This window comes from Lepus europaeus, chromosome 5 (genome assembly GCF_033115175.1).
Source record: "Lepus europaeus isolate LE1 chromosome 5, mLepTim1.pri, whole genome shotgun sequence".
NCBI lineage: Eukaryota > Metazoa > Chordata > Mammalia > Lagomorpha > Leporidae > Lepus > Lepus europaeus.
Genome location: NC_084831.1, coordinates 7,746,001 through 7,770,846, shown reverse-complemented (window position 1 = coordinate 7,770,846; position 24,846 = coordinate 7,746,001). Strand labels below are relative to the sequence as shown.

The 24,846-nt window shown below is 55.8% G+C and overlaps 1 protein-coding gene across 1 annotated transcript in view; it reads right to left on the bottom strand.

Moving 5' to 3' along the window:
* Window positions 1-19,365, bottom strand: part of DISP3 (dispatched RND transporter family member 3) — a 30,124-nt gene extending 10,759 nt beyond the window's left edge. The window contains exons 1-8 of the mRNA XM_062193087.1: window positions 18,330-19,365; window positions 17,661-17,880; window positions 5,301-5,437; window positions 4,376-4,510; window positions 3,798-3,958; window positions 2,628-2,767; window positions 1,015-1,163; window positions 679-840 (exon numbers count right to left, since the gene is read on the bottom strand). Of these exons, the coding sequence (XP_062049071.1) occupies window positions 679-840; window positions 1,015-1,163; window positions 2,628-2,767; window positions 3,798-3,958; window positions 4,376-4,510; window positions 5,301-5,437; window positions 17,661-17,880; window positions 18,330-19,365 (2,140 nt within the window). The remainder of the gene's footprint in view (window positions 1-678; window positions 841-1,014; window positions 1,164-2,627; window positions 2,768-3,797; window positions 3,959-4,375; window positions 4,511-5,300; window positions 5,438-17,660; window positions 17,881-18,329) is intronic.
* Window positions 19,366-24,846: the final 5,481 nt, after the last annotated feature.

Genomic DNA, 24,846 nt, shown 5'->3' with positions numbered 1-24,846 from the left:
TTCAGGCCTGTGGGGCACTCTGCACGCCATGCACAAGGCCACGACCTGCGTGGCTGCTGCCTTCCTTGGCTGCCTCATTCGGGTGTTAGGGGCACAGGCTCACCAGCAGCCCAGGCCACGCAGTGGCAACATGGCAGAACCAGGGTTCAAACGCGGCCAAGCTGGGGTGGGCGTTGAGCCCAGTGGTTATGACGCTAGAGGGTCTGGGTTTGATTCCTGGTTCCCACTCCTGACTCCGCTTGCTGCTGATCCAGAGCCTGGGAGGCAGCAGCGATGGTTCAAGTAGTGGGGTTCTTGCCGCCCACATAGAAGACCTGGACTGAGCTCCCAGCTCCTGCCTCTGGCCCAGCCCTGGCCGCTGCAGGCATCTGGGCAGTGGACTAGCGGATAGGAGCTTTCTCTCTGCCTCTTAAATAGGTCAAAACCAGCACACAAAGCCTCAGCCAAGCTGGTCTCACTCCAGAGCCAAGCACGAAGACTCCGCTGTCTTGGCCAGCATGACGGCGGCCACATGGTAGGTGCTCAGTAAGCAAGTTATTGTGGGACCAGCTGCATCTGTGCGGGAAGAAGTGAGGCTGAGAGGGCAAGGGACTCTGTGGGAGGGGCGGGATCCCACCGCCTGCATGGCCGTGGGGGGAGTCAGCCCCTACCCCGAGCACTGGAGAGGAGCCCACTTACCCACAATCACCCAGCGGCTCTTGACGGCTGACCACAGCACCCAGTGGTGCAGCAGCTCCTGCAGCTGTAGGATGAGGTGGCCCCGGCTGCCCCTGTCGGGGGGAGGCTGCAGGCCCACAGGAGGCACAGACACCAGGGACACATCGCCGAGCTCCAGCGACACTGTCAGGGCACAGTGATGCTCTGCCATGGCCCACCCTGCCCTCACCCTCTCCAGGAGGCCCTCGTGCTGGAACAGGCACCCACGGGCCATCCCCACCCAGCCCTGCAGGGGAACCCTATGGCAGAGGTTACTCGCCCGGCAGGGGCAGGCCCAGGGCCTGTGCCAGCGCTCACCTTGCTCCTCCTCCACATTCAGCAAGGGGATGTCGTCGTCCAGGTAGGGTATGGGACCCTGGGCGGGGCTGCCTCCGCCCCGCTCGGGAGTGGCAAACACGTCCCCAGGGAAGTGCAGGGAGCTCCTGTGGCCGCACTTCTGGTGGCAGCTATGGAGAGAGCGGGCTGGGGTGAGCCCCGGAGGCCAGAGACCACCTCTGGTGTGACGCAGCTCTTACAGGATGGGCCTCAGAGACTTCTGGGAGCTGGGGACCTGATTTCTTTCTAGTGCCATCCACCATGGGGCCTTCTAGGGAGACAAATGGGGATAGCAGGCCCTCCCCAGGGAGAGGGGACAGCCACACCTGGTGGCCCAAGCTTCAAGGGGACCACGCAGGGGACATCCTGCTGTGGCCTGTGGCCTAGGGAGAAAGCCAGCAGGGGAGCAAGCCCGTGGCTGGGGCTTCAGTGGGCATGGATCGGATGTGGGGGAGACAAGGCCTTCCCGAGGACAACAATCCCCCCGCTGACTCGTGAAGGCTGGTGCCGGGCGCTAAGAGCCCTGTGCGCTACTCTGCTGAGTGCACACGGGACTCCTGCACAGGGACCACACCCATCTTCAGCAAAGGGAACCGAGACCCGGAGAGGCTAAGGGCAGAGGCTGAGGTTGGAGCCCGCGTCTGAGCAGCTGGGAGGGCCACGGCGCCCAGGAAGGTCACTGGGGAGGGCGCCGCTGAGGCTGGGACTTCCCCAGACAGTGGACAAAGGTGCCCTTTCTGAAGACACCTGACTCCCATGTCCTGAGGCTGCCGTAGACACGGTCCAACCTGTGTCCCCAGTGCAGACAGCCGTGCCTCAGCCAGGGCCTCCCGTGCAGTACCCAACCTGCACCACTGCACACGGCAGCCCCGAAGGGACAGGGTGGGAGTGGGGGGGCACTGTGGAGTCCACCCCAGGCCCAGGTCCCATCTCCTGTGAGGCCCTCCTGTTCTCAGTCAGGTAACAGTCATGGCCCCAAGACCTCGGCATGCCCTGCCCCAAGCCCCGAGACCTTCGCTTGCTCAACACCCTCAGCCCCAGGCAGCCACGGGCCCGTTTCGCTCAGTGTCCCCTTCCTGCCCGCAATCTTCCCCAGCTGCCAGGCCCATGAGCCCCCAACCCCTCGTCTGGACCGCCTGTCCCTCTGCACCTGCTCATTGCACCTCCTCCACGAAGAGAAGCGGAACAATGAGCGTGGGGTGTGAGTCAGCTTTCTTGGATCTCAATCCTGGCTCTGCTGCCTACTAAGTGGGCAACCTTGAGAAAGCTGCCCGACGCCCCCGAGCCCTGCTTGTCTCATCTGTAAAATGGGCATAATAAGAGGAGCCAGCTCCTAGGGGGCTGGGGTGGTTGCAGTGAGCTAAGGTCTCCCACAAAAGTGCCGTTACTTCCTGGCACACAGCAGTGGGCACAATGGCTAGGGCTGGGGACATGGGTCTCCTCCTTCCCGGGTCCCCCTGCCTAGCCCAAGGCTGGGCATAAGCAAGGTGTTCACTAAAGAACCCCAAAGGCTTTGGGAAGAGAGGGTGGTGTGCTGAGTGGCCCCCGAAGGCCGTCGTGGCTGCGTATGAAGAGGAGGACGACGCCCGGCTCACCTGGTCTGGCAGGAGCTCTCCAGCGGTGCCAGGTAAAGGCTCCAGAGGCCCAGGGCCGCGGGCATGGTAAAGAGCACGGCCAGCCAGCAGCAGGACACGATGAGCGACATGAACAGGCCGAAGTCATGCACGGCTGGGATCTGGAGATGGGGAAGTGGCAGGAGTACGGGGCTGGTCAGGCTGGAGACATGCCCAGAGGAGGCAGGACACAGATGCCCAGGCCATTGGGATGCCAGCCCCTGGCCTGGGGAGACTCTGGATGCCAGGCTGGGCCAGGAGGCAGAGCAGTGGAGGAAGGGTCTCCCCAGAGAGCAGAGGCTCTGGTCTCTCTGCAGCCCACGCCCAGAGCTCCACGAAGCTTGATTTTTTTTGAAAGGCAAAGAGAGAGTGAGCAAACAAGTGCTGGTTCACCAGCCAAATGCCTACAACAGTGCAACAAACAGGGCTGGGTCAGGCTGAAGACTTGAAGCCAGGAACCCGGAACTCCATCCAGGTCTCCCACGCAGGCGGTAGGGGCCATGCACAGGAGCCATCACCCGCTGCCTCCCAGGGTCTGCACGAGCAGGGAGCTGAATCTGAAGTGGAACAACTGGGACTTGAACCAGCACTGAGATAGGAGGTGGTGTCCCAAGCAGTGGCTTCACCTGCTGCGCCACAGCACCCTCCCCTCAGGAGTTTCAAGTGTCCTTTCGGGCGGAAGTGGGGTTACTGCGAATGACCATCAGTGACAAACACTGTCGGGGTGGGCATCTGGCCTAGCAGCTGACACAGGTTAAGACGGTGCTTCCCACATTGGAGTGCCAGGTTCCATAACGGACTCTGGGAGGCAAGGGCGATGGCTCAAGTAACTGAGTCCCTGCCACCCACACGGGAGGCCCGGATGGAGTTCCTGGCTCCTGGCTTAACTCAGGCCACTCATGGATACTGTGAGCATTTGGGGATTCTCTCTCTGTCTCTTCAACTGATACACACACATACACACACAGTTTGTACTCGTTTTCCCACTTGTTAACTTTGGACAATGGTGATTAGCAATGAAAACAGGATCTAGAGACTTAGCAAGTACCTCGAGCCAGGGCTGTGCAGCCACAAAGGGGGCGGGTGGGAAGCAGAGACGGGCGGGGTGTGTGTGGGAGGGAGAGGCCAGGGCCGGAGGGGTGGGCCTCCCACCTGGGAGAAGACGTTGGCTGCATAGGCGGCGGCCGTGGTCAGGGAGGTGAAGAAGGTGGCCTTGCCCGCCGTCTGGATGGTGTGGATCATGCGCAGCTGCGGGTCTTCCAGGTGTGTGGCCTGGCGGTAGGTGTTGATGAACACAAAGACATCGTCCACACCTACAGGAGGGAGCCCCAGGCCCGGAGCGCAGTCGGGATCATTCTGCTGCCCTCAGGGTCAGGCCCAAGCTATGCCCAGACCTACTCTGTGGCCCTCCTGAGAGGCCAGGCCCCAGGGAGTCCTGCGTCTCAGCCCGGAGCTTGGGCCACCCACCAGAGCCCAAGCCCTGCCCCCAGGGTCCTTGCTGCCACCCCACCCCTCCTTCCAAATCCTAGCCTCCTCCTCACAGCTCCTCAGCGCCCCACCACCCTCGCCTTCATTCAGGGCATTTCTGCTCTCTCCACGCTCCATGGACCAAGCACCCCCCCACACACACTCACTTTCCACCCCCCGCCCCCACACCTCACGCTCTTAGGCCCAAGGTGGGCAGAGCTCCCAAGTGGGAGGCCCACGGCCCGGCCACGAAGCCCACTCACCAATGCCCACTATCACAAAGGCCGCCACCCCGTTGAGGATGCCCAAGTACTGGATGCCAAAGACCACGTGGTACAGGAAGAGCGCCACCAGGCAGCTGAGGCCGATGCTGGCGATCCCAAAGAAGGACAGGAACACTGGAGGGGCAGAGGGGGTCCCTTGTGACCACACAGTCCGTTCGCGTCTCTGAGCTCGGCTGGTCCCGCCTCCGTCCTCCCTACCAGGTGCCTTCAGCAGCCTGTCTGTCTGTGGCATGGGAGGAGGCGTGCCCGGTCTCGACCCTCCACGCCAACAAGGATGGGCAGGAGGCCTGAGCGGCTATCTTCCTCAGTAAGAGAACTCTGCACTCTACGTATTTAGGGTCTGACCCCACGCTAGAGGTCCCCAGGGGGTCTGTGAGGTTCGCCCAGGGCCCTGCCACCTTACACAGCCTGGCACACAGGGGTCACCTGGTGACAACTGGCAGCATGGATGAGTGGGCGCCTTCTGCACTTCTGGAGGGGTTAACATCTCCTGCTCACTTGGGCAACACGGACTAGTGAGAAGCAGCTTGTGTGCCCGGGGAGGCACTGGGGGCAGACGGGCAGCCGACCTGGGGCCACGAATTGGTCTTGGAATCATCTGTAAGGGAGAGCCCAGCGCCCCAGACTCCCCAGCACGAGGTGATCTGGGTGATCGTGGGGGAGAGACGGTCACAGGTCACAGGTGGAACTGTGTGAGGTCCTGAGGGTGGGGCCCCGGGCATGGTCCAACTTGCCCCTGGCCCTCTGCCTGGACCTCCTGCCTGTTGCTGGGGTTGGAAGACGATTTCGGAGCCAGCCCACGCCCCAGGTCTACCCAGGCTTCTCCGGCGTTCTGCGGAGTCCCATTGCGGCGTGCTGGGGGCACCTGCGGGCGGGGACGCGGGCTGGCTCCAGGCGGGCCTACCTGAGCAGGAGGTGAGGACGTAGACCAGGGCGGCGATGCAGCTGCTGCTGATGAAAGCCAGGAGCATGTCGTTGTTGAAGGTCCTGCGCACCTCGTAGTCAAACAGGTCCGTGCCCCCGTACAGCACCTGGACCTTGCTGGGGAGGGGGGCCGGGAAACAGGAGACACGGGAGGACACCCGGTCCACCAGTGGCTCTTTACCTGGGCTGCAAGTCAGAATCCCCCGGGGGCGCCATACGTCCTGACGTGCAGGCCAAATAAAATCAGACTCCAGGCGAGTGAGATCGGAATTTCTGGGCGAGGCTGAGCGCACAGTGGCTTTAAATCTCCCAGGCAGCTCAAACGCATGCCCAAAGCCGGGAGCCACGCTCCACGCAGACAGCCATCGTCATGGCTGGGTTCTACGTCACCCTCCGATTCTCAATTACCCACGGCAAAAATTCTAAACTCCAACTGGCTTCCTGATGTGCAGTTTTGCACTTCTACCTAGTGTGTGCTTAACGCAAGTTATTTTTAGTAAGGAAAACATAATCAGGCTGGTCAAACAGTGGGTTTAAAAATTTATTTATTCATTTGAGAGCAAGAGAGACAGACAGAAAGACACAGAGTTACCGTCTGCTGGTTCACTCCCCAAATGCCAGACAGGGCTGGCCCAGGGCTAGGGCTGAAGCCAGGAGCAGGAACACAACCCAGGCCTCCCCTGGGGTTACCTGAGCCATCACTACTGCCTCTCAGGGGCTGCATTAGCCGGAAGCTGGCGTCCAAAACCAGAGACGAGAACTGAACCCAGGCATCCTAGCCACTAGGCTAAACAGCCACCCGCTCAACTGTGTTCTAACACATCAGCGAGAGTGAAACCTGCTTTGGCCGAGGTGCAGTCTGCGATTTACTCACCGCCTAGCACCTACAATCATATGAGAAAAAATGTGAAAGGCGACTGAACATCAGACAGCAGAAGATGGTCCCTGGGAGAAGAGGGACAAGAAGGGCCCATGGTGACCCAGGATCGCGGCCCTGGGGGGCTCTGGGCTGAGCACAGCCCGATCTGTGGGTTGTGAGACTCCCCAGCGAGGCTGAAGAGCTTCCCCACTTGCTAATTCCTAAGCTCATTAATCAGACACTCAGCAACAAAGCCCAAGGAGAGAGACAGGAATAAAATCACAACGCACATCATAATTAAACTGCTCAAAACCACTGACAAGAAGAAAATCTTGAGGGCCAGCCGAGTGAGATGACCCATCCTACACAGAGGGACGAAGGCCAGGAGGACAACGGGCCTCTTTTGGAAGCCGGGTGAGGGGAAGCAAAGCCCACTTCTATACCCAGCAGATGAAACAATCTCTGGTACCCACACTGGAAAAGATGTTAGTCTTCCGGGGCCGGCGCTGTGGTGCAGCAGGATAAGCCACTGCCTGTGGCACCGGCACCCCATGTGGGCACTGGTTCGTGTCTTGGCTGCTCCATTTCCGATCCAGCTCCCTGCTAATGTGCCTGGGAAATCAGCAGAAGATCGCCCAAGTCCTTGGGCCCTGTTACCACATGGGAGACCTGGAAAAAGTTCCTAACTTCAGACTAGCCCAGCTCTGGCTGTTGTAGCCATCTGAGGAGTGAACCAGTGGATGGAAGACCTCTCTTTTCTTTTCTTTCTTTCTTTCTTTTTTTTTTGGACAGGCAGAGTTAGACAGTGAGAGAGAGAGAGACAGTGAGAGAGAGAGAGAGAGACAGTGAGAAAGGTCTTCCTTCCGTTGGTTCACCCCCTAAATGGCCGCCACGGCTGGCACGCTGCACCAATCTGAAGCCAGGAGCCAAGTACTTCCTCCTGGTCTCCCATGTGGGTGCAGGGCCCAAGCACTTGGACCATCCTCCATGACCTTCCCAGGCCACAGCAGAGAGCTGGACTGGAAGAGGAGCAGCTGGGACAGAATCCGGTGCCCCAACCAGGACTAGAACCTGGGGTGCCGATGCCGCAGGCAGAAGATTAGCCTAGTGAGCTGCGGCACTGGCCAGAAGACCTCTCTTTCTGTCTCTCAGTAACTCTGCCTTTCAAGTAAAATACATAAATCTTAAAAAAAAATAGTCTTCCAGGCAGAAGAAAAATGATAACATACAGAAAAAATGGATCTGTACAAAGGAACAGAAAACACTGGAAATGAAAGTGACAAGAATAAACACATACAATTTTCTTCCTGTTTATTTAAGTCTTCAAAAGATAACTGACCATTTAAACAAAAACACTAAAAATGCAGTGTGCGGCTTACAATATACCTACAGATAAAACCGATGATGGACACAGCGTAAGGGCAGAGAAAGGGGGGGTGCGACTGCAAGGCCCTTCGACAGGAGGCGGTGACGCCACCGGAGACACAGTGTGAGAAGGAAGTGCTGCACGACACAAAGCTGCCACTGAATACAGAGCTGCAGCCAGAAAGCCAACAGAGAGGAAAAATGGAGCCGCTGAAAACACTCCACTCACCCGCAAGAAGGCAAGGGAGGGAAGGCGAGCAGAGAACACACGGGACAGGGTGAGACAGGCGGCGCGGGCGTGTTGATAATCACATTAAGTGTGGATGGCTCACGCACACCAGATCAAAGGCAGAAACTCTCAGGTAGACTTAAAAAGTCCAGATCTAGCTGCCTACAAAACAAAACAAAAAAAACCATTTCAAAGACAGAAATAGGTTAAAAGTGAAGAGACGGAAAAAGATCCACCGTGCTAACAGGGATCAAAAGAAAGTGGCTACGTCAGGAGCAAATGAAGTAAACCCCAAGACAAAGAACAGCGCCAGAGATAGAGAGATACTTTCAGAACAACGAAGGGGCTGGTTCCTCAGGCGTCAGGAACCCTCCGTGTTCTTGGAGCCAGCGACAGGACAAAAACTGAAGGGCTGAAAAAAAGAAATACATCAACCCACAGACACAGCTGGGCGCGTCAATAGCCCCTTTGCAGTAGATGCTAAAACAACTAGACAGAAAATCAGTAAGGACAGAGAAGACCTGAACAACACAAGGACCACCCTGGATCTAATTAGCAACACAGAACGCTCCACCAGCGACAGAGAGGCCGCGTCTTCCCAAGCACACGGGAGCCTCCAGCAGACCGTCCGTCTGTCCCCTGGACTGGAAAGCAAAACTTAACACATTGGAGAGGACTCAAGTCACAAAAGGCACGTTCTCCTTCCACAATGGGATTACATTAAAAGTCAGCAACCAAAAGCTATCTGGAAAATCCCCAAATATCTGGAAATGAAATGAAATAACACTGGCCAAAACAGATCAACATAAGAAACAGAGAGTGGCTGGCACTGGGGTGCACTGAGCTAAGACCCCACTTGCAACGCGGGCATCTCACGTCAGAGCACCAGTTCGAATCCCGGCTGCTCCGATTCCAATCCAGCTTCATGCTAACGTGAAGAAAAGAGCAGAAGGTGGCTCAAGTCCTGGGGTCCCTGCCACCCACATGGGAGACTCAGAAGGAGTCCCAGCTCCTGGATTCAGCCTGGTCAGCCCTGGTCGTTGTGGCCATTTGGGGAGTGAACCAGTGGATGGACGCTCCCTTTCCCTCTATCTCTTCCTCTGTCACTTTGCCTTGCAAAGAAATGAAATAAAATCTTTAAAAAAGGAAAAATAAAAATATTTTAACTGAATGAAAATGAAAACACAACATAGCAAAATTTGTGAGATATGCTAAAATAGTTAGTAGTGAAGGGAATTCTGTAGTATGAAACACATACATTAGAAAAGAAGAAAGGGGCCGGCACTGTGGTGTAGTAGGTAAAGCCGCCGCCTGCAGTGCCAGCATCCCATATGGTTCAAGTCCCGGCTGGTCCACTTCTGATCCAGCTCTCTGCTATGGCTTGGGAAAACAGTAGAAGATGGCCCAAGTCCTTGGGCCCCTGCACCTGTATGGGAGACCTGGAAGAAGCTCCTGGCTCCTGACTTCGGATTGGCACAGCTCTAGCCATTGTGGCCATTTGGAGAGTGAACCAGCAGATGGAAGACCTCTCTCTCTTTCTTGCTCTCTCTCTCTCTCACTCTCTCTCTCTTCCTCTCCTTCTCTCTGTAACTCTGACCTTCAAATAAATAAATAAATCTTTAAAAAAAAAAAAGAAAAGAAGAAAAATTTTAAATCAAAGACTTCGGCTTCTATTTTAAGGAAGTAGAACAAAAGAAACTTAAATGCAAAGTAAGCAGAAGAAAGGCAATAATAAAGATCAGAGCAGAAATCAAGGAAACAGAAAATCGATGAGAGCGAAAGTTCAAGGTCAGTTAAGCTGACAGCCAGACTGATCATGGACAAAAAGGAAGGAATACTCCTACGAGAGAGGTGACATCACTACAGTTTCTACAAATACCAAACAGAGAATAAGGGAATATTATGAATCACTTTACAACAACAAATGTGACAAGATACAGGACAAGTTCTATGAAAGACTCAAGCCACCAAAGCTCATGAAGGAGATAAATAACTGGCGCTGGCGCTGCGGAGCCGAGGGCTGAGCCTCCACTGTGGCGCCAGCATCCCACATGGACGCTGGTTCACGTCCCAGCTGCTCTGTTACTGATCCAGCTCCCTGCTACGGCCTGGGAAAGCAGCAGAAGATGGCCCAGCTGCTGGGGCCCCTGCACCTGTGTGGGAGAGACCTGGTGGAAGCTCCTAGCTCCTGGCTTCAGATTGGCTCAGTTCAGGCCACTGCAGCCTTTTAAGGAGTGAACCAGTGGATGGAAGATCAGTCACTCTGTCTCTCCCTTTCTCTGTAATGCTATCTCTCAAATAAATAACTAAAAAGTCTTAAAAAAAAAAAACCTTAACATGATTGAATTTGTAGTTAGAAATCTTCCCATAAAGAAAACAACAGGCCCAGACAATTCCACAGGCAAATTCTACCAACCTTTTAGGGAAGAAATAATACCAGCTGTATACAAACTCTCCAGAACACAGAGGAAGACACTGTTTCCTAACTAATTCTACAACGCCAGGACCATCAATATCAAGTCAGACAAGGCTCTTACAAAAAAAGTACAGGCAGATGTCTATCATGAGAGACAAAAAGAATCCAACACTACATGAGAAAGGTAACAACCATGACCAGAGGTGGCTCACCAGAGAAATGAACAGCTCAATCAGTGTCATCCTCCATTTTAAGATAAATCTTTTCCCAGAAAATTTTTACTTAAGGTATACAAACTTCATGCATTTCCTAAATAAAACTTTAGGAACACAGTGATTCTTCCCACCCTACCCACCCAATAAATTTTTTTAGATGCAGAAAAACCATTTGAAAAATGCATTATTTATAAATAATTTTTAAAAAACTACCAGCAAATTAGGAAGGGAAGGAAATTCCTTAACCTGATAAGGACACCTACAAAACCCTACATACTCTGCCGGGAAAAGGACAGGGGCATACACCTCCATCACCTCCATCGCCTCCATCACCTCCTCACCTCCATCGCCTCCTCACCTCCTCACCTCCTCACCTCCATCGCCTCCATCACCTCCATCGCCTCCATCACCTCCTCACCTCCATCGCCTCCTCACCTCCTCAGCTCCATCGCCTCCTCACCTCCATCGCCTCCATCACCTCCTCAGCTCCATCGCCTCCTCACCTCCTCACCTCCATCGCCTCCTCACCTCCATCGCCTCCATCACATTCATTGCCTCCATCACCCCCATCACCTTCATCACCTCCATTGCCTCCTCACCTCCATCACCTCCATCACATTCATCGCCTCCATCACCCCCATCACCTTCATCACCTCCATCACCTCGATCACCTCAATCACCTCCATCACCTCCATCACCTCCATCGCCTCCATCACCTCCTCACCTCCATTGCTCCATACCTCCATCACCTCCATCACTTCCATCGCCTCCATCACCTCCTCACCTCCATTGCCTCCGTACCTCCATCACCTCCATCACCTTCATCACTTCCACTCTGTATTGTACTGGCATCAGCCAGCGCAATCAGGCAAGAAAAAGAAATTTAAAAATCCAAATTAGAAGGAAAGAACTGTCTTTATTAGTAGAAGACATGACTAGCTAAGTAAATCCAATGTAAAAAACAATGAAAAAATACAAATCTAAAAAACAAAAATCTACCAGAACTAATAAGTTAGTTTAGCAAGGTTACAGACCACAAAATCAAGTATATTTGTATCTACAGGTAACTGACAATTGGAAAAGGAAATTTTAAAGCACCATGTAGCTCAGCATGGAAGTATGAACTACCCAGGGCTAAGTCTGACAAGAGATGTCCAGACACATCGTGTCCACGGGCCTAGCCCACAACGGCAAGATGTCACTCCTCCTCAAACTCAACACAATCACAGCAGCCTTTCATTTTTGGTAGAAATGGATGAAATGACCCTAAAACTCATATGGAAATGCAAAGGGCCCAGAATAATTAAAACAACTTTGAAAAGGGGGAGCAAGGTTGGAGTACTAACAGTACCTGATTTTTTTTTGGCCAGGCAGAGTTAGACAGTGAGAGAGAGACAGAGAGAAAAAGGTCTTCCTTCTGTTGGTTCACTCCCCTAATGGCTGCTACGGCCGCTGCGGTGCTGATCCGAAGCCAGGAGCCGGGTACTTCCAGTCTCCCATGTGGGTGCAGGGGCCCAAGCACTTGGGCCATCCTCCACTGCACTCCCAGGCCACAGCAGAGAGCTGGACTAGAAGAGGAGCAACCGGGACTAGTACCCGGTGCCCCAACCAGGACTAGAACCCGGGGTGCCAGCACTGCAGGTGGAGGATTAGCCAAGTGAGCCACGGTGCCAGCCTAACACTACCTGATTTCAACTTAGTATAAAGCTACTGTGATCAAGACAGGGGGCATGGGGCTGGCGCAGTGGCGCAGCAGGTTAAAGCCCTGACCTACAGTGCTGGAATCCCATGTGGACACTGGTTCGAGTCCATGCTGCTCCAGTTCTGATCCAGCTCACTGTTAATGCACCTGGGAAAACAGCAGAGAATGGCCCAAATCCTTGGGCCCCTGCAGCCACGTGGGAGACCAGGAAGAAGCTCCAGCCATGGTGGCCATTTGGAGAGTGAACCAGTGGATGGAAGACCTTTTCTCTCTGTCTCTCCCTCTTTCTGTCTGTAACTCTACCTCTCAAATAAAATGAATAAAATCTTTTTTAAAAATCCAATTATAAAATGGGCAAGAGATCTGCGTAGGGGTGAATGTTTGGCCTAACAGCTCTGACACCAGTTAGGACTCTGAGACCCATCCTGGAGGGCGTGAGTTCAATTCCCACCTATAGCTCCCAACTCCAGCTCCCTGCTCATGCAGACCCTGGGAGGCAGCAGCGACGGCTCAGGTAATCGGGTTCCTGCCACCCACGTGGGAGACCCGGACTGAATGCCCGGCTCTGTTTCAGCCTGGCCCAGCACTGTCCATTGCGGGCACTTGGTGAAAAGAACCAGCAGATAAAAGCTCTCTCTCTGAAGTCAATAAAAATTTAAAAACAAATGAAGTATACAATACAATGGATTAAAAAAAAATCTGCTCATCAAAGAAGATAGATACCAAATAACCACATAAAAAATGCCCACTATTACCAGCAACTGGGTAAATGCGAATTAAAACTACGGTGAGATGCCACGACACAGCTATCAGAGTAGCTAAAATTCTTAAAACTGACCATATCAAATGCCTGGGAGGACGTGGAAGAATTAGAATTCTCATGCACTGATAGGGACAAAAGATGGCAAAGCCAATTTGGAAAACAGTTTGGTAGCTCCTGATAAAGTTAATGCCATATGATACAGTCACTTTACCCTTGGCATCGACCTAAGTGAAAAGTCTATGTCCATACACAGGCCTATGTACAAATGCTCCCAGCAGCCCTATCTGTAGTAGCCAAACCCGGACACAATCCAATCATCCATCCACAGGTGAGTGGAAGAACAAAACATGGCTCTCCAGACAACAGAACACCACCCACTCAGCATTTGCAAAGAGGGAACTATGGGTAGACGCGGTAACGTGGGCACAACTCAAAATCATTATGCAATGAAACAGGCCAGCCAAGGAGGTATATACTAGAGGATGCCATGTGCCTAAAACTCCAGAAAATGAAAACTCATAGAACGGAGAGAAAACAGTGAGTGCTTCCCCAGAGTGGGGTGGGGAGGCAGGCAGCACCAGTTACGAGGGGCAAGCTTGTTCACCTTCCTAAGCCCACCAGATTATAAATGCAGTTGGCTACACGTCAATTATACTTCAATAAAGTTGCTACTGAAACACAAACGGGACATGTGAAAGCCAAGTAGGAAAGCCCTCTGCCTTACCTACCTCGAGTTAAATGGGCCAACCGCCCTGACATTAGAACAAAATCTGCCAAGTTAGACCGCTTGTTCAATCGCTCACACTTGCGGAGCGTCTTCTGGGCTCCAGGGTCTGTCCTATTTGCTGGCTATAAAGAGACAACAGGTCTTGACTTTGACTCTCGAGGAGAAAGGAGAAGCGTCCTTGCCTAGAGTACAGCTGTCCCTCAGGACCCCAGGGATGGGTTCCAGGTGCCAGAGCCACAGAACAGTGGCTGAACCCCTGGATGCAGTAGCTGTGGATTTACAGGCGACTGGACCAGAAAGTCCTGCAGAATTCAGGACTCCCCTGCCCAACGATGGCCGAGCAGCTGAAGCAATGACCCCAGAGGACGGACACCACAAAGGGCAGAACCCGGCACGGCCAGCCGCCCATCTGCGGCTGTTTTGCCCCCGGCGGTACGTGCCTGAAATCCTTGGCTGGGAACGGACCCATCAGCAGAGCTCGGGCAGGGACTGGCAGCCCTGGTCAGTGTCCCCCTCCGCTTCTGCAGGCACACGAGGCAACAAACCCTAGCAGAGAGCCTCAGAGAAAAGCAGACGGGAAGGATTTTTCTTTTTCTTTTTTAAAAAAGCAGCTCTGAGAGACAAAGATTAGAGTCTGGAGGGCTGGCATTTGGTTTAACAGTTACAACCCTGGCATCCCATTTATTAAGAAAAATTTATTTATTTATTTGAAAGTCAGAGTTAAAGAAAGAAGGGGAGAGTGAAACAGGGGGGAGAGAGAGAGAGAGAGAGAGAGAGACAGAGAGACAGAGAAATATCTTCCATCTGCTGGTTCACTCTCCAGATGGCCACAAAGGCCAGGGTTGGGTCAGACCAGAATCAGGAGCTTCTTTGGGGTCTCCCATGTGGGTGCAGGGCCCAAGCTTGATTGGAAGTGGAGCAGCTGGGAAGCCAACTAGCACCACAACGCCAGCTCCCTGCTTTGAGGCTCCCAACCCAGCTCCCTGCTGATGGCCTGGGAAAAGCAGAGGAGGATGGCCAAGTGTGTGGGCCCCTGGCAACCACATGGCAGACCTGGATTGTGTTCTGAGATCCTGACGTGGGCCTGCCCCAGCCCCCACCATTGCGGCCATCTGGGGAGTGAATGAGCAAATGAAAGATCGTGCTTGTGTGTGCACACTAGAGCTTGCTCGCTCTCTCTCTGGATTTCAAATATATAAAATCTTTACCAAAGAAATATTAGAGCTTGGAAGCTGTCAGGGGAAGGGAAGGGACTCTGTGAATACACAGGCTCTCTGTGGGGTCCCAGGGAACAGAGGGCACGCGAGACAGACTCCGCAGGGCCTTGACCTGGGGCAGTCACGGATGGCTGAAGGTGATCCGCCCAGCGGAGGGAGGATAAACTTCCTCTGGAAGAAGGAGCATCCCCTGCACCTGTGGTTTTTATACAGAACGATCATCGGACTACTCACGGGCAGAAGCACGTGGCCAAACAGCAAGTGAAAGAACCGACCACAGACACAGACACACGGGTGATCCAGAGAAGCAGCTGATAAGAGCTTTGCGAGAACTACAATTAGGAGGAGAATGCTTCCAAAGTGCAAGGAAAGGTGGAATTAAAGATAAAAGTTAACTTGGTGCAACATTTTCAAATCCATGTATGCAACGGGTCTTCATCAAGTTCACGGAAAAACATGTATTACAAAAAAAAGACGTTTGGATTTCAAGCATTTTTTTTGCACCAAAATAAACTTATCTTTTAATTCTACTTCCTGTGAAGTTTTTGAAGTACCCTTGCATGTTTAAGAAGAAAAAAGAGAAAAAAAGGCGACTGTGGAAAAAATAAATAAGATAAAGAATTTCAGCAATTTTAATATACAACAAGGAATTAAAGGGAAATTATCAACTGAAAAACAGAACATTAACATGAAAAACTCTACAGATGTTAAGCGGCAGATTAGATACCGCAGAAGACAGGACCAGTGAACTGAAACATCCAAACCAAGGGCCAGAAAAAAATGCCCCTGATTTGAGTGTTCGCAGTACTTCAGATTCACAAGTTTTTCTGATTTTAGAATATCTTCCTGGATGTTACCAGCCAAGCATCCCTAATCCAAAAGTCTGAAATCCAAAATGTTCCAAAATCCGAAACTTCGAGCAGCATGGTGGTTCTCAGAAACGAAGTCTCAGGTCTGGAACATTTCAGACGACTTCGGGCTTTTGAATTCGGGAGCTCAGCCTCTAAGCCTGGAGAGTGCTGCAGACCCGTGGCAGTCAGAGGGAAGATCTCCACGGCCCAGAGCGACAGTGCTGGGAGGGGCGGGGCGAGGAGCCGGTGACACCCAGGAAGTCCCCAAACCGATGACCACATCGACCCAAGGTTCTAGGAGCCGTGTGACACCAAGCAGAACAAATACAAGAAAACCGCCTGGCAAATCCCTCAGTGAGACTGGAGAAACCCCAGACACAGAGAAACCCTCACACCAGAGGGGAAACAGAGCCATTTAAGAGTAACAGGAAGGACGTACAGCTGACTTTCCTACAGAAATGGCACAAGCCAGGGGAAATGGAATGGCATCTTAGAATCTTAAAACAGTTGCCCTGGAGGGACTGAAACTGCAGAAAACAATGAAGAACAGAAAAAATAAACCCGTGAAGAATGTAAGTAACACAGACGCACTGCGGCGTCTTATGGGCCTTCCAAGGTACTGGGAAGAAAATGCACGCAACAAACGCCAAAGACGGAAGCGAAGTAGCCGCAGCAAGTGCGTCCTCCAATCCCAGTGTCGCCAGGAAAGCGGCAACAGTGACACATTTAGTGTTCTGCAAGAAGCCAAGGTGCACGCTGCCATCTCTTGGGTAACCAATAACGGAATAATCAAAACTATTTTATGATCTCCAAGAAGGTGCTACAGCCAAGTCTACAGGGGTCCAGGCTGCCTCCACTTCCATGCAGCTCCAGGGTAGGAGAAGGGGAAGAGTGGCTTGTGTGTCTGTGTGTGTGTCTATGTGTCTGTATGTGTGTGTATGTGTGTGTGTATCTGTGTGTCTGTGTGTCTGTGTGTATCTGTGTGTCTGTGTACCTGTGTCTATGTGTGTCTACGTCTGTATATGTGTGTGTCTGTGTGTGTGTGTCTGTGTCTCTGTGTGTATGTCTCTGTGTATATCTGTGTGTGTGTCTCTGTGTGTGCGTCTGTGTGTCTGTGTATATATGTGTGTGTATGTGTGTATCTGTGTGTGTGTCTGTATCTGTGTCTGTGTGTGTATCTGTGTGTCTGTGTGTATCTGTGTGTCTAAGTGTGTCTGTGTCTGTATATGTGTGTGTCTGTGTCTCTGTGTGTATGTCTCTGTGTGTATCTGTGTCTGTGTGTGTATATGTGTGTGTCTCTATGTGTCTGTGTGTATATGTGTGTGTCTCTGTGTCTCTGTGTGTATCTGTGTGTATATATGTGTGTGTCTGTGTGTCTGTGTGTGTATCTCTGTGTGTGTCTGTGTGCGTCTGTGTGTCTGTGTGTATATGTGTGTGTGTGCATGTGTGCCCACCACGTATAATGCTCCTCCTGTGCGGGGGGCTGGCCTGTCAGGGCGGCCACCTGGAGTTACTGCCTAGCAGGACAGGTGCCCTGCGTCCTGGACACAGCATCCCAACGCACCTGCCCCTCCAAAGAACGCTCACGTCTGTCTGCGTGCCCCTTCCTAAGGATGGCACAGGGTAGCAGCAACCATGGCTCCCATTTCACCAGTACGGACAGTGATGTCCAGAGAGGCAGTGACTTGCCCACTGTCCCCCTGGGCGTTAGGGGCAGGGAGGAAGTCCTTATTCTCTGACCAGAACTCTTTCCAGAAAGTTCTAGGACGCCCTACCTCCCCACAGCTGTCAAACTGACCAAGAAAACAGGCCTGTCTCTCGTCAGAGTGACAGCAAGGACACATCTTGCTCTGCCCCTGACTTGGGAAGAAATATTTCCTGGGGAAGAACCGTCGGGAGGAGACCCGGGGTTCACGAGCAGGAGGCACCTGGACACCGGTCCCCTGGCCTGACAGTGCCTTCCCGGTAGGCGCAGGCGTGTGGCTCCTCCTCCTACCTGGTGGACTGCTTGGCCAGCATGGCCACGTAGGTGACCACGAAGCTCTGGAACTTGGCCCGTTGCTCCTCCCAGCGGTCATCCACTGAGTAGTAGTTGGGCAGGGGCGCTCCAAAGAGGATCTCGCTGCGCAGGAGGGAGCTCTTGAGATTGTCCGCGGAGAGGCCCTCGTCCACGTACCAGTAGAACTCGGGGTGCGTCATGGCCAGCTCCAGGGAGCCTGCAGGGGTGGCCGAGGGGGAGGGGCGGTGCCCACGGAGCTCAGCAGGCCCGTGACCAGCAGACTTCTGCACCCCTCACCCCGAGGGGCTAGGACACCCTCCTCGGGCTGCCTGGAAGGGTCCCTACTGAGAGGGACAGAGCCAGGGCTCAGGCGGCGTACCCCACGTTTATACCCCGCTCCTGGTGACCTGGGGGGTGTCTCCAGGCCCAGATCCACCTGCACGGTCTCCGTGGGTGGCGCCCCGCGGGGTTCTGCCCCTCCTCTCACAGGGCGCCCCCCGGTCCGGCCCCAGGCCCCTGGCCCCCGGCCTGACTTACCAGGCCCGAGCCCCTCCTGGTGTCCCCTCAGCCCGGGTCTCGCCCCCGCTCCCCCGGGACCAGCCTCCAGCCCCCCACCCAGCACCGCTCCCTTCGCTCTGGGCTCAGGGAGGGCGAGGCCCTGCTCACCGCGGATGTCGGCCAGGTCCTGGCCCATGCCGTCGTAGTAGATCTTGCCGCCGCGCTCGGTGGGGAAGAAGTACGTCATGAGCGAGCTGGGCGGCGAGCAGTAGGAGTAGGAGCCGAGCGGCAGGTCCTTGAGCACCTCGTGCGGCTTCCAGCAGAACTCCCGGAAGCCCGGGTGGTCCATGATCTTGCGCTCGATCTCGTGGATCGTGACCAGCCGCTCGCTGGTGAAAATGTTGCGCTCGGCGTCGCCGCGCGCCAGGAAGATGAGCTCGATGCGCCAGTGCGCATGCGTCTGGGTGTTGGCGCTCACAGACGCACGCGAGTAGTCCCAGCGCGACGCGCCCCGGCGCGGGCGGCTCTGATTGGCCGCGGTCCCTGCAGGGGGCGGGGCGCTGGGCTGGCGCCGCCCATTCTTTTCGGGTCCCGCGTTCTGCGAGGCTTCACTCTGGTTGGCTGCCAGACCTGCCGGGGGCGGGGCCTCGCGCCGAAGACGCCCGCTCCGATTGGCTGCAGCGGCGCGCGGGGCTCTGGCTGCGGGCCGCGAGCGGTTGCCCAGGTGCAGCTGCTGCAGCTGCTCGGAGATGAGGTGCTGCAGCGCCTCGGAGGTGAAGTCGGCCAGGTCCCGCCGGCTGCGCCCCCAGGAGCCGAACTGGGACTTGAGCGCCAAGGCGAGGGCGTCGAAGCGCTGCGAGGCCTCGTGGTTGCGGATCTCGAAGGCGTTGTAGGAGATGTCGATGTCCAGCGGCGGGTAGTAGAGGAACATGAACGCGGACAGCGCCATGGGGATGCTGCAGCCCAGGAAGAGCACCAGCCCCGCGCAGCACGGGTTGGTGAAGGCCCAGCCCAGGGTGCTCCAGAAGCCCGAGGCCGGGGGCCGGGAGGGCAAGGCCCAGCGGCGCCAGCAGCCCTGCCCGCCGGCCCCGGCTCGGGGCCCCGGCCCCCGGGACCCCCTGCAGCCCCCGCCGGGTGCTTCCTCCTCCTCCTGCTCCTCCTCCGGCCACACGTCCTGCAGCAGGGGGTCATCCTCCGAGTCCATAGCCTGCGGGAGAGCGAGAGCCACGGGCTAGACGGGAGCACGGGGCCCCGAGGCGCCCCCTCCGGCCCTGGGCTCCGACCCTGCGCGCCCGTGAGTGGACACGGATGTGCTACGGAAGTGTACCAGGGACACACGTTGAACGCGCCTGGGCTGAGCCGCACGCGCACCTGCTGTCCGGCCGCCTTATTGCCTCTCCCCGTGAGCTCTCGGCTCTGAAAGCCGTCAGGAAGGGGGACCACGCGAGAGGCGCTCGGGGGATTCGAGGGGAATTTGAACTACACGCGACTTCCCAGTTTTTGCTGTGCCTTCAGGGAGCATCGGGGTGCAAGGGCCGGGCGGCGCTCCCTGGAATCAGGCCCTGAGCATCAACCAGGCAGTGAGCCAGCCTCTCTGAACTCCAGGTCCTCGCCGCACAGAGGCGGCGGCCGGCCCGGCTCGCACAGTCACGCGGTCCGAGGTGGGCGCACCCCGCGGCGGGGCAGTGCCGTCGCCACCACCTGGGAACCGTGGCATGAGCAGGCTTGCTCGGGAGCTCGGCCATTGCCCCCGGGGCGGGGGGCTATCCTGGCTTTCCCTGGGAGCTCTCTGGAGCGCTCCCTGCCCCCCCCCCCACCCGGAGATGCGGCAGCTGCAGCCGCTGTTCACCGGCTCAGAGCATTAATATGCAGCTCCGGCAGCAGCTCTGGGCACGGGCAGGGCCACACATCTGCCTCCTGCGGCTTCAGCAGGGCGGCCCGGCAGCCGAGGGCAGGGCTGGGCAGTGGAGGGGGCCGGCAGCGTGGCCCAAAGGCAGGAGGCCTCCCGGCATCCCCGGCATAGCCTGTCCTTGTCCCGCCTGCCCTCTGTGTGGACGGAGGGAGACTCATTATCTAGTTAGAGGCTGGGCCGTGCAAGGAGGAAGCTAATTATGCCGGCGCTGGCTAATTAATGCTGCCTTAGCTTTCAGCATTCCCTGGAGTGCTCCATTTCAATTAGACGGTCTGTCCGGGCAGAGACGAGGCCGCCGCCGTCGGTGCAAGAGAAAGGGAGGAAGAGAGGGTGAGGAGGAGGGAGGAGAGACTGGAGACAGAGGCGGGCGGCGGCGGGAGAGTTACCGAGAAGACAGTGGGAGACGAGAGACGGAGATGCACGTATGGAGACTAAAGGCCAGAGACTGAGGGGGGCCCTGGGGTGGGTGTGAGAGGAGGGGTGCACGGAGAGAGGCTTGGGAGGGGTGTCATAGGCACCTGTAACAGGCAAGGCACCTGTGGCCGAGATAATCCAGCTTCCTACTGGGGATGCCCTCAAGCGAGCGCACAGCCTGCAGGGGTACACTAAGTCCCCGGGGCTCAGCTCAAGCTCACCCCGCTCCTGAGGGACAGCCCAAGTCCGCAGGTGCAGGGTGAGAGGGGGTGGCGCGAGCCTCTGCCCCCTCCCAGCTGCAGGAGGAGGAAGTTGATGGGGGTGGGATGGATGGACAGTGGCAGGGCCACTTCTGCTCTCCGGGGGACCAGGTCTGTCCCTCCCGCTCCCCACCCCTCACCTCAGCCCCTTTGTGGGGAGGGCAGTGGCCAGCATGATGGGGGCCCCTCTGCCCATTGCTGCTGCTGCACCAGGAATGCCACCTCCTTCCCCGGATGTCCAAACCCAACTCCTCTCTCAAGGCGCTGCTCAAATGTCAGCCCTGCCAAGCCTTCCCAGGTCTAAACTCCCAGCTGCCTAAGCTTCTCTCTACCCTCAGCACACTTTGCCTGGGGATACAAATTACATAGAGAAAGAGGCCTGTAACAGTGTTACGAGCTATGGCTTGGAAGGCAGACGAGACTTGGGTACAAATCCCCTCCTATGACTTAGGGCAGGCAGCGTGACTTCCTGAGCCTCTGTCTTCCCGTCTGCAGAGTGAGGATAGCGGTACCCCCCCACAGGTTGTTGTTGGGGGTACCCGTGCTGCAGGGTAAGTGCTGTACGAGCGACAACCACTGCTTTGCTGCCCTCTACTTCCCGCGCAGGCCGTGAGCGCCCGAAAGACCCAGGGCCAGGCTGTGTGTTCCAGCAGCTCGGACAGTCTCACCCATGGTGATCTCAGATGGGATTCCGCTGCTCCTCCCACGGAGAAGTCACCTCCGAGTTCCATCTGGGTGGGCGGGGGCTGGCAGGGACCTTGCACTGAGCCTAGCACCTTGCGTCTGGCTCTCTTGGGACACTCGTCCTGGGAGGAAGCCCGAGCGAACACTCACGCACAGCATTCACACGCAGGGGTCCCGGCAGAGGCTGGCAGACGGCCAGCGTCGATCACGTGATGACCACATGCAGGAAGTCCCAGTCCCTGGGCATCCAGTAACTAGGGCCTCCCGGTGTTCCCGGTTGGGGGCCAGATACCATGGATAATCTAAGCCCGCCTCCAGGTGCCCTGTCCTGTCCTCCAGCCCCGCATTGGGGGAGGGGAGCCCTGTTCCACTGATGTGACCCCATGCCCTACAGATGACATTTGCTGGGTTGAGAGACTGAGAATCGGACACAGCCACTCCACCTTCCAGGGAGAGCCCCATAGCCGGGCAGACGTGAGCGCCAGGGGAGCAGGGACTTGGCTATCCCGTGCCCTGCTGAGTTCCTGTGGCCTGAATACTCCGGGGGAGGCGTGGGGGTCAGGGCTTAGCAGGTGTTTGTGGAAGGAAGGAAGGAAGGAAGGAAGGAAGCTCTGGGGGACTTGGGTTAGCGATTCGCTGGAACGTTCTCCTGGACAGAAAGGAAGTCAGACACCAAGAAACACACACAGGGCACGGCGCAGGCAGGCGCTGGGAGACGCTGAGGTGGACAAGGCAGCCAGTAGACGGGAGGCGTTCTCGGTCCACCATGCCCTGTGCGCATCCCCATGCCTGCCCCTAAGATGAGGACTGTCACGTGGGAGACCACACCAGGCTGGCGTGTGGCTCTGCCACTGATTCCCTGTGGGCTGGGTCTGTCCCCTCCCTCTTGGGGCCTGTGTCCCTCCAGTCGTGACATCCCGGACACCTAGGCATTTCCACTTCCCAGCATGAAGGGCAGGACAGGAGGCACGGTCTGGAGTCCCCACCGTCACGATGAGGACGGCTGGCGGGGTGGGAGGTCGGCAGCACAGCCTCCACAGGCACCTCCACAGCGGGCGGGAAGGTTGCTGTCTTTCTCAGGCCATGGGAATTGGCTGGCTTAGCGCGGAGCACAGGCCACGCTGGGGAAGGGCACACAGGAGGCTCTGGAGGTTCCTGGCATTTCGTGCCCCTGGGTAGGAGCGTGATCGCAGGGGACTCTGAGCTCACCTTCACGGTGCCCATTCAGACGGGCTCAGTGTGGTCTCTTCAGTGACCACTGCCCCCGCCTCGCGCACGCACACACACACATGCACACACACAGACACAGACACGCACACACACAGACACGCACACACAGAGACACACACAGAGACATGCACACACACAGACATGCACACACATGCAGGCACACACAGAGAGACACGCACACACATGCATACACACACAGACATGCACACACATACACACACAGAGACATGAACGCACACAGACACGCACAGAGACATGCAGACACGCACACACAGAGACATGCACACACATGCAGACACACACAGACATACACATGCAGGCACACACACAGACTTGCACACACACAAACACAGTCAACATTTAAACTCTGGGCCTCCCCGGGCCCAGGAACCAAGGTGCACACAGATCCATGGAGCAGGGGTTTCCTCCTCTTGGGAAAGGCAGCCTCCAGAAAGGCAACAGCAGAGCCTGGAGAGCCTCCAAAGGGAGACCCTCACCCCGGTCCAGCCTGGACTTGGGGCAGCCCAAAGCTTTCCTACAGCAGAATCCCAACTTTGAAACAGGAAAGGAAAAAATCTTAAAAGCCCATTAATCGTGCGCTACCTCTGCTCGGGAGGTGATGGGTGATTCTGATTTTCTCTTTCTGTTTCCTAGTTTTCTGCAGTGATCAGGTACAGCTTTACTTTTAGAATCAGAAATAAATGTTATTTAAAAATAGAACGCGTGTACTAAGTGTGGAAGGGATTTGCTAACAGCCTTGCAGTCTTGGAGGAGTTACTATAATAGGCATGGGAGGAGCTCTGACTCAGGGAGAGACACCAAGGAGAGAGGACTCCAGCCCAGGAAGCAGCAGATGGACCTGGGACGGAGGGAGCTGGCCATGCCCAGGGGTGAGTGAGTGCAGAGTTTCCTATTCCCCTGGGATGGGGAGAGGGGTCCTTTTATTTAAAAATATTTTATTTATTTGAAAGGCAAAGAGAGAGAGAGAGAGAGAGAGAGAGAGAGACCTTTCATCTGCTGGCCCACTCCCCAAATGACTGCAATAGCGGGGCCAGGCCAGGCCAAAGCCAGGAGTCTCGCTCTATCCAGGCATCCTACTGCTTTCCCAGGTGCATTAGCAGGAAGCTGGATCAGAAATGGAGTAGCCAGGACCCAAACCAGTGTTGATAAGAGATGCCGGCTTTGCAGGCGGTGTCTAAACCCACTGCCCCACCACGCCGGCCAAGAGGGTTCTTTAAATGAGCAGGAAGCGGGTCATGGCCCATTGGACCCAGATGGGACCCCAGAGCCTCCCTGAGGCCCAACACGTTCATTTTCCCCACAGGGGGGCTGAGACCCGGCAAGGTGTAGAGTCATGACACCCACGTTGTATTCACGGGGGCAAGGCCTGGACTCCGGATGGAACTTTCATTCTGTGCCATCACCAGGTTGGGGGGGTGACAGCCCTAGGACACAACCTGGCCTGGAGGAGACAGCGTGTGGACCCAGAGAGCCAAAACATGACAGCTGTTGCTGAGGGCAAGGGGAAGGGGCATTCTTCAGGTGACAAACCATGCAGACCTCCCCACCTGGACAGAAGGGTCTCTGGTGGGAGGTGGTGCTGACACCACCCCGCCCCTGCCAGGCCTTGCTTTTCTCCCAGGCATGCCCAGGGACGGGGCACCAGGCCAGGCCTCCCTGCGGCCCTGTTGGGAGAAGGGTGCCATAACCCTTCCTTCTTCATTCCCCGATCCCAGCCAGGCTACTAAAACATAATCAATGGCCGGCACCATGGCTCAATAGGCTAATCCTCTGCCTGCAGTGCCGGCACACCGGGTTCTAGTCCCCGTCGGGGCACCAGATTCTGTCCCGGTTGCTCCTCTTTCAGTCCAGCTCTCTGCTGTGGCCTGAGAGTTCAGTAGAGGATGGCCCAAGTGCTTGGGCCCTGCACTCGCATGGGAGACCAGGAGGAAGCACCTGGCTCCTGGCTTCGGATCAGCGCGGTGCACCGGCCGCAGCAGCCACTGGGGGGTGAACCAATGAAAAAGGAAGACTTTTCTCTCTCTCTCTCTCTCACTGTCCACTCTGCCTGTCAAAAAAATAAATAAATAAATTTAAAAACCCCACATTCGACATGCAGATTAGACTCAAAACACAAATGTGCATGTACAATTTAACGGCAATCAGGACCTGAGCAGGTCTTTCC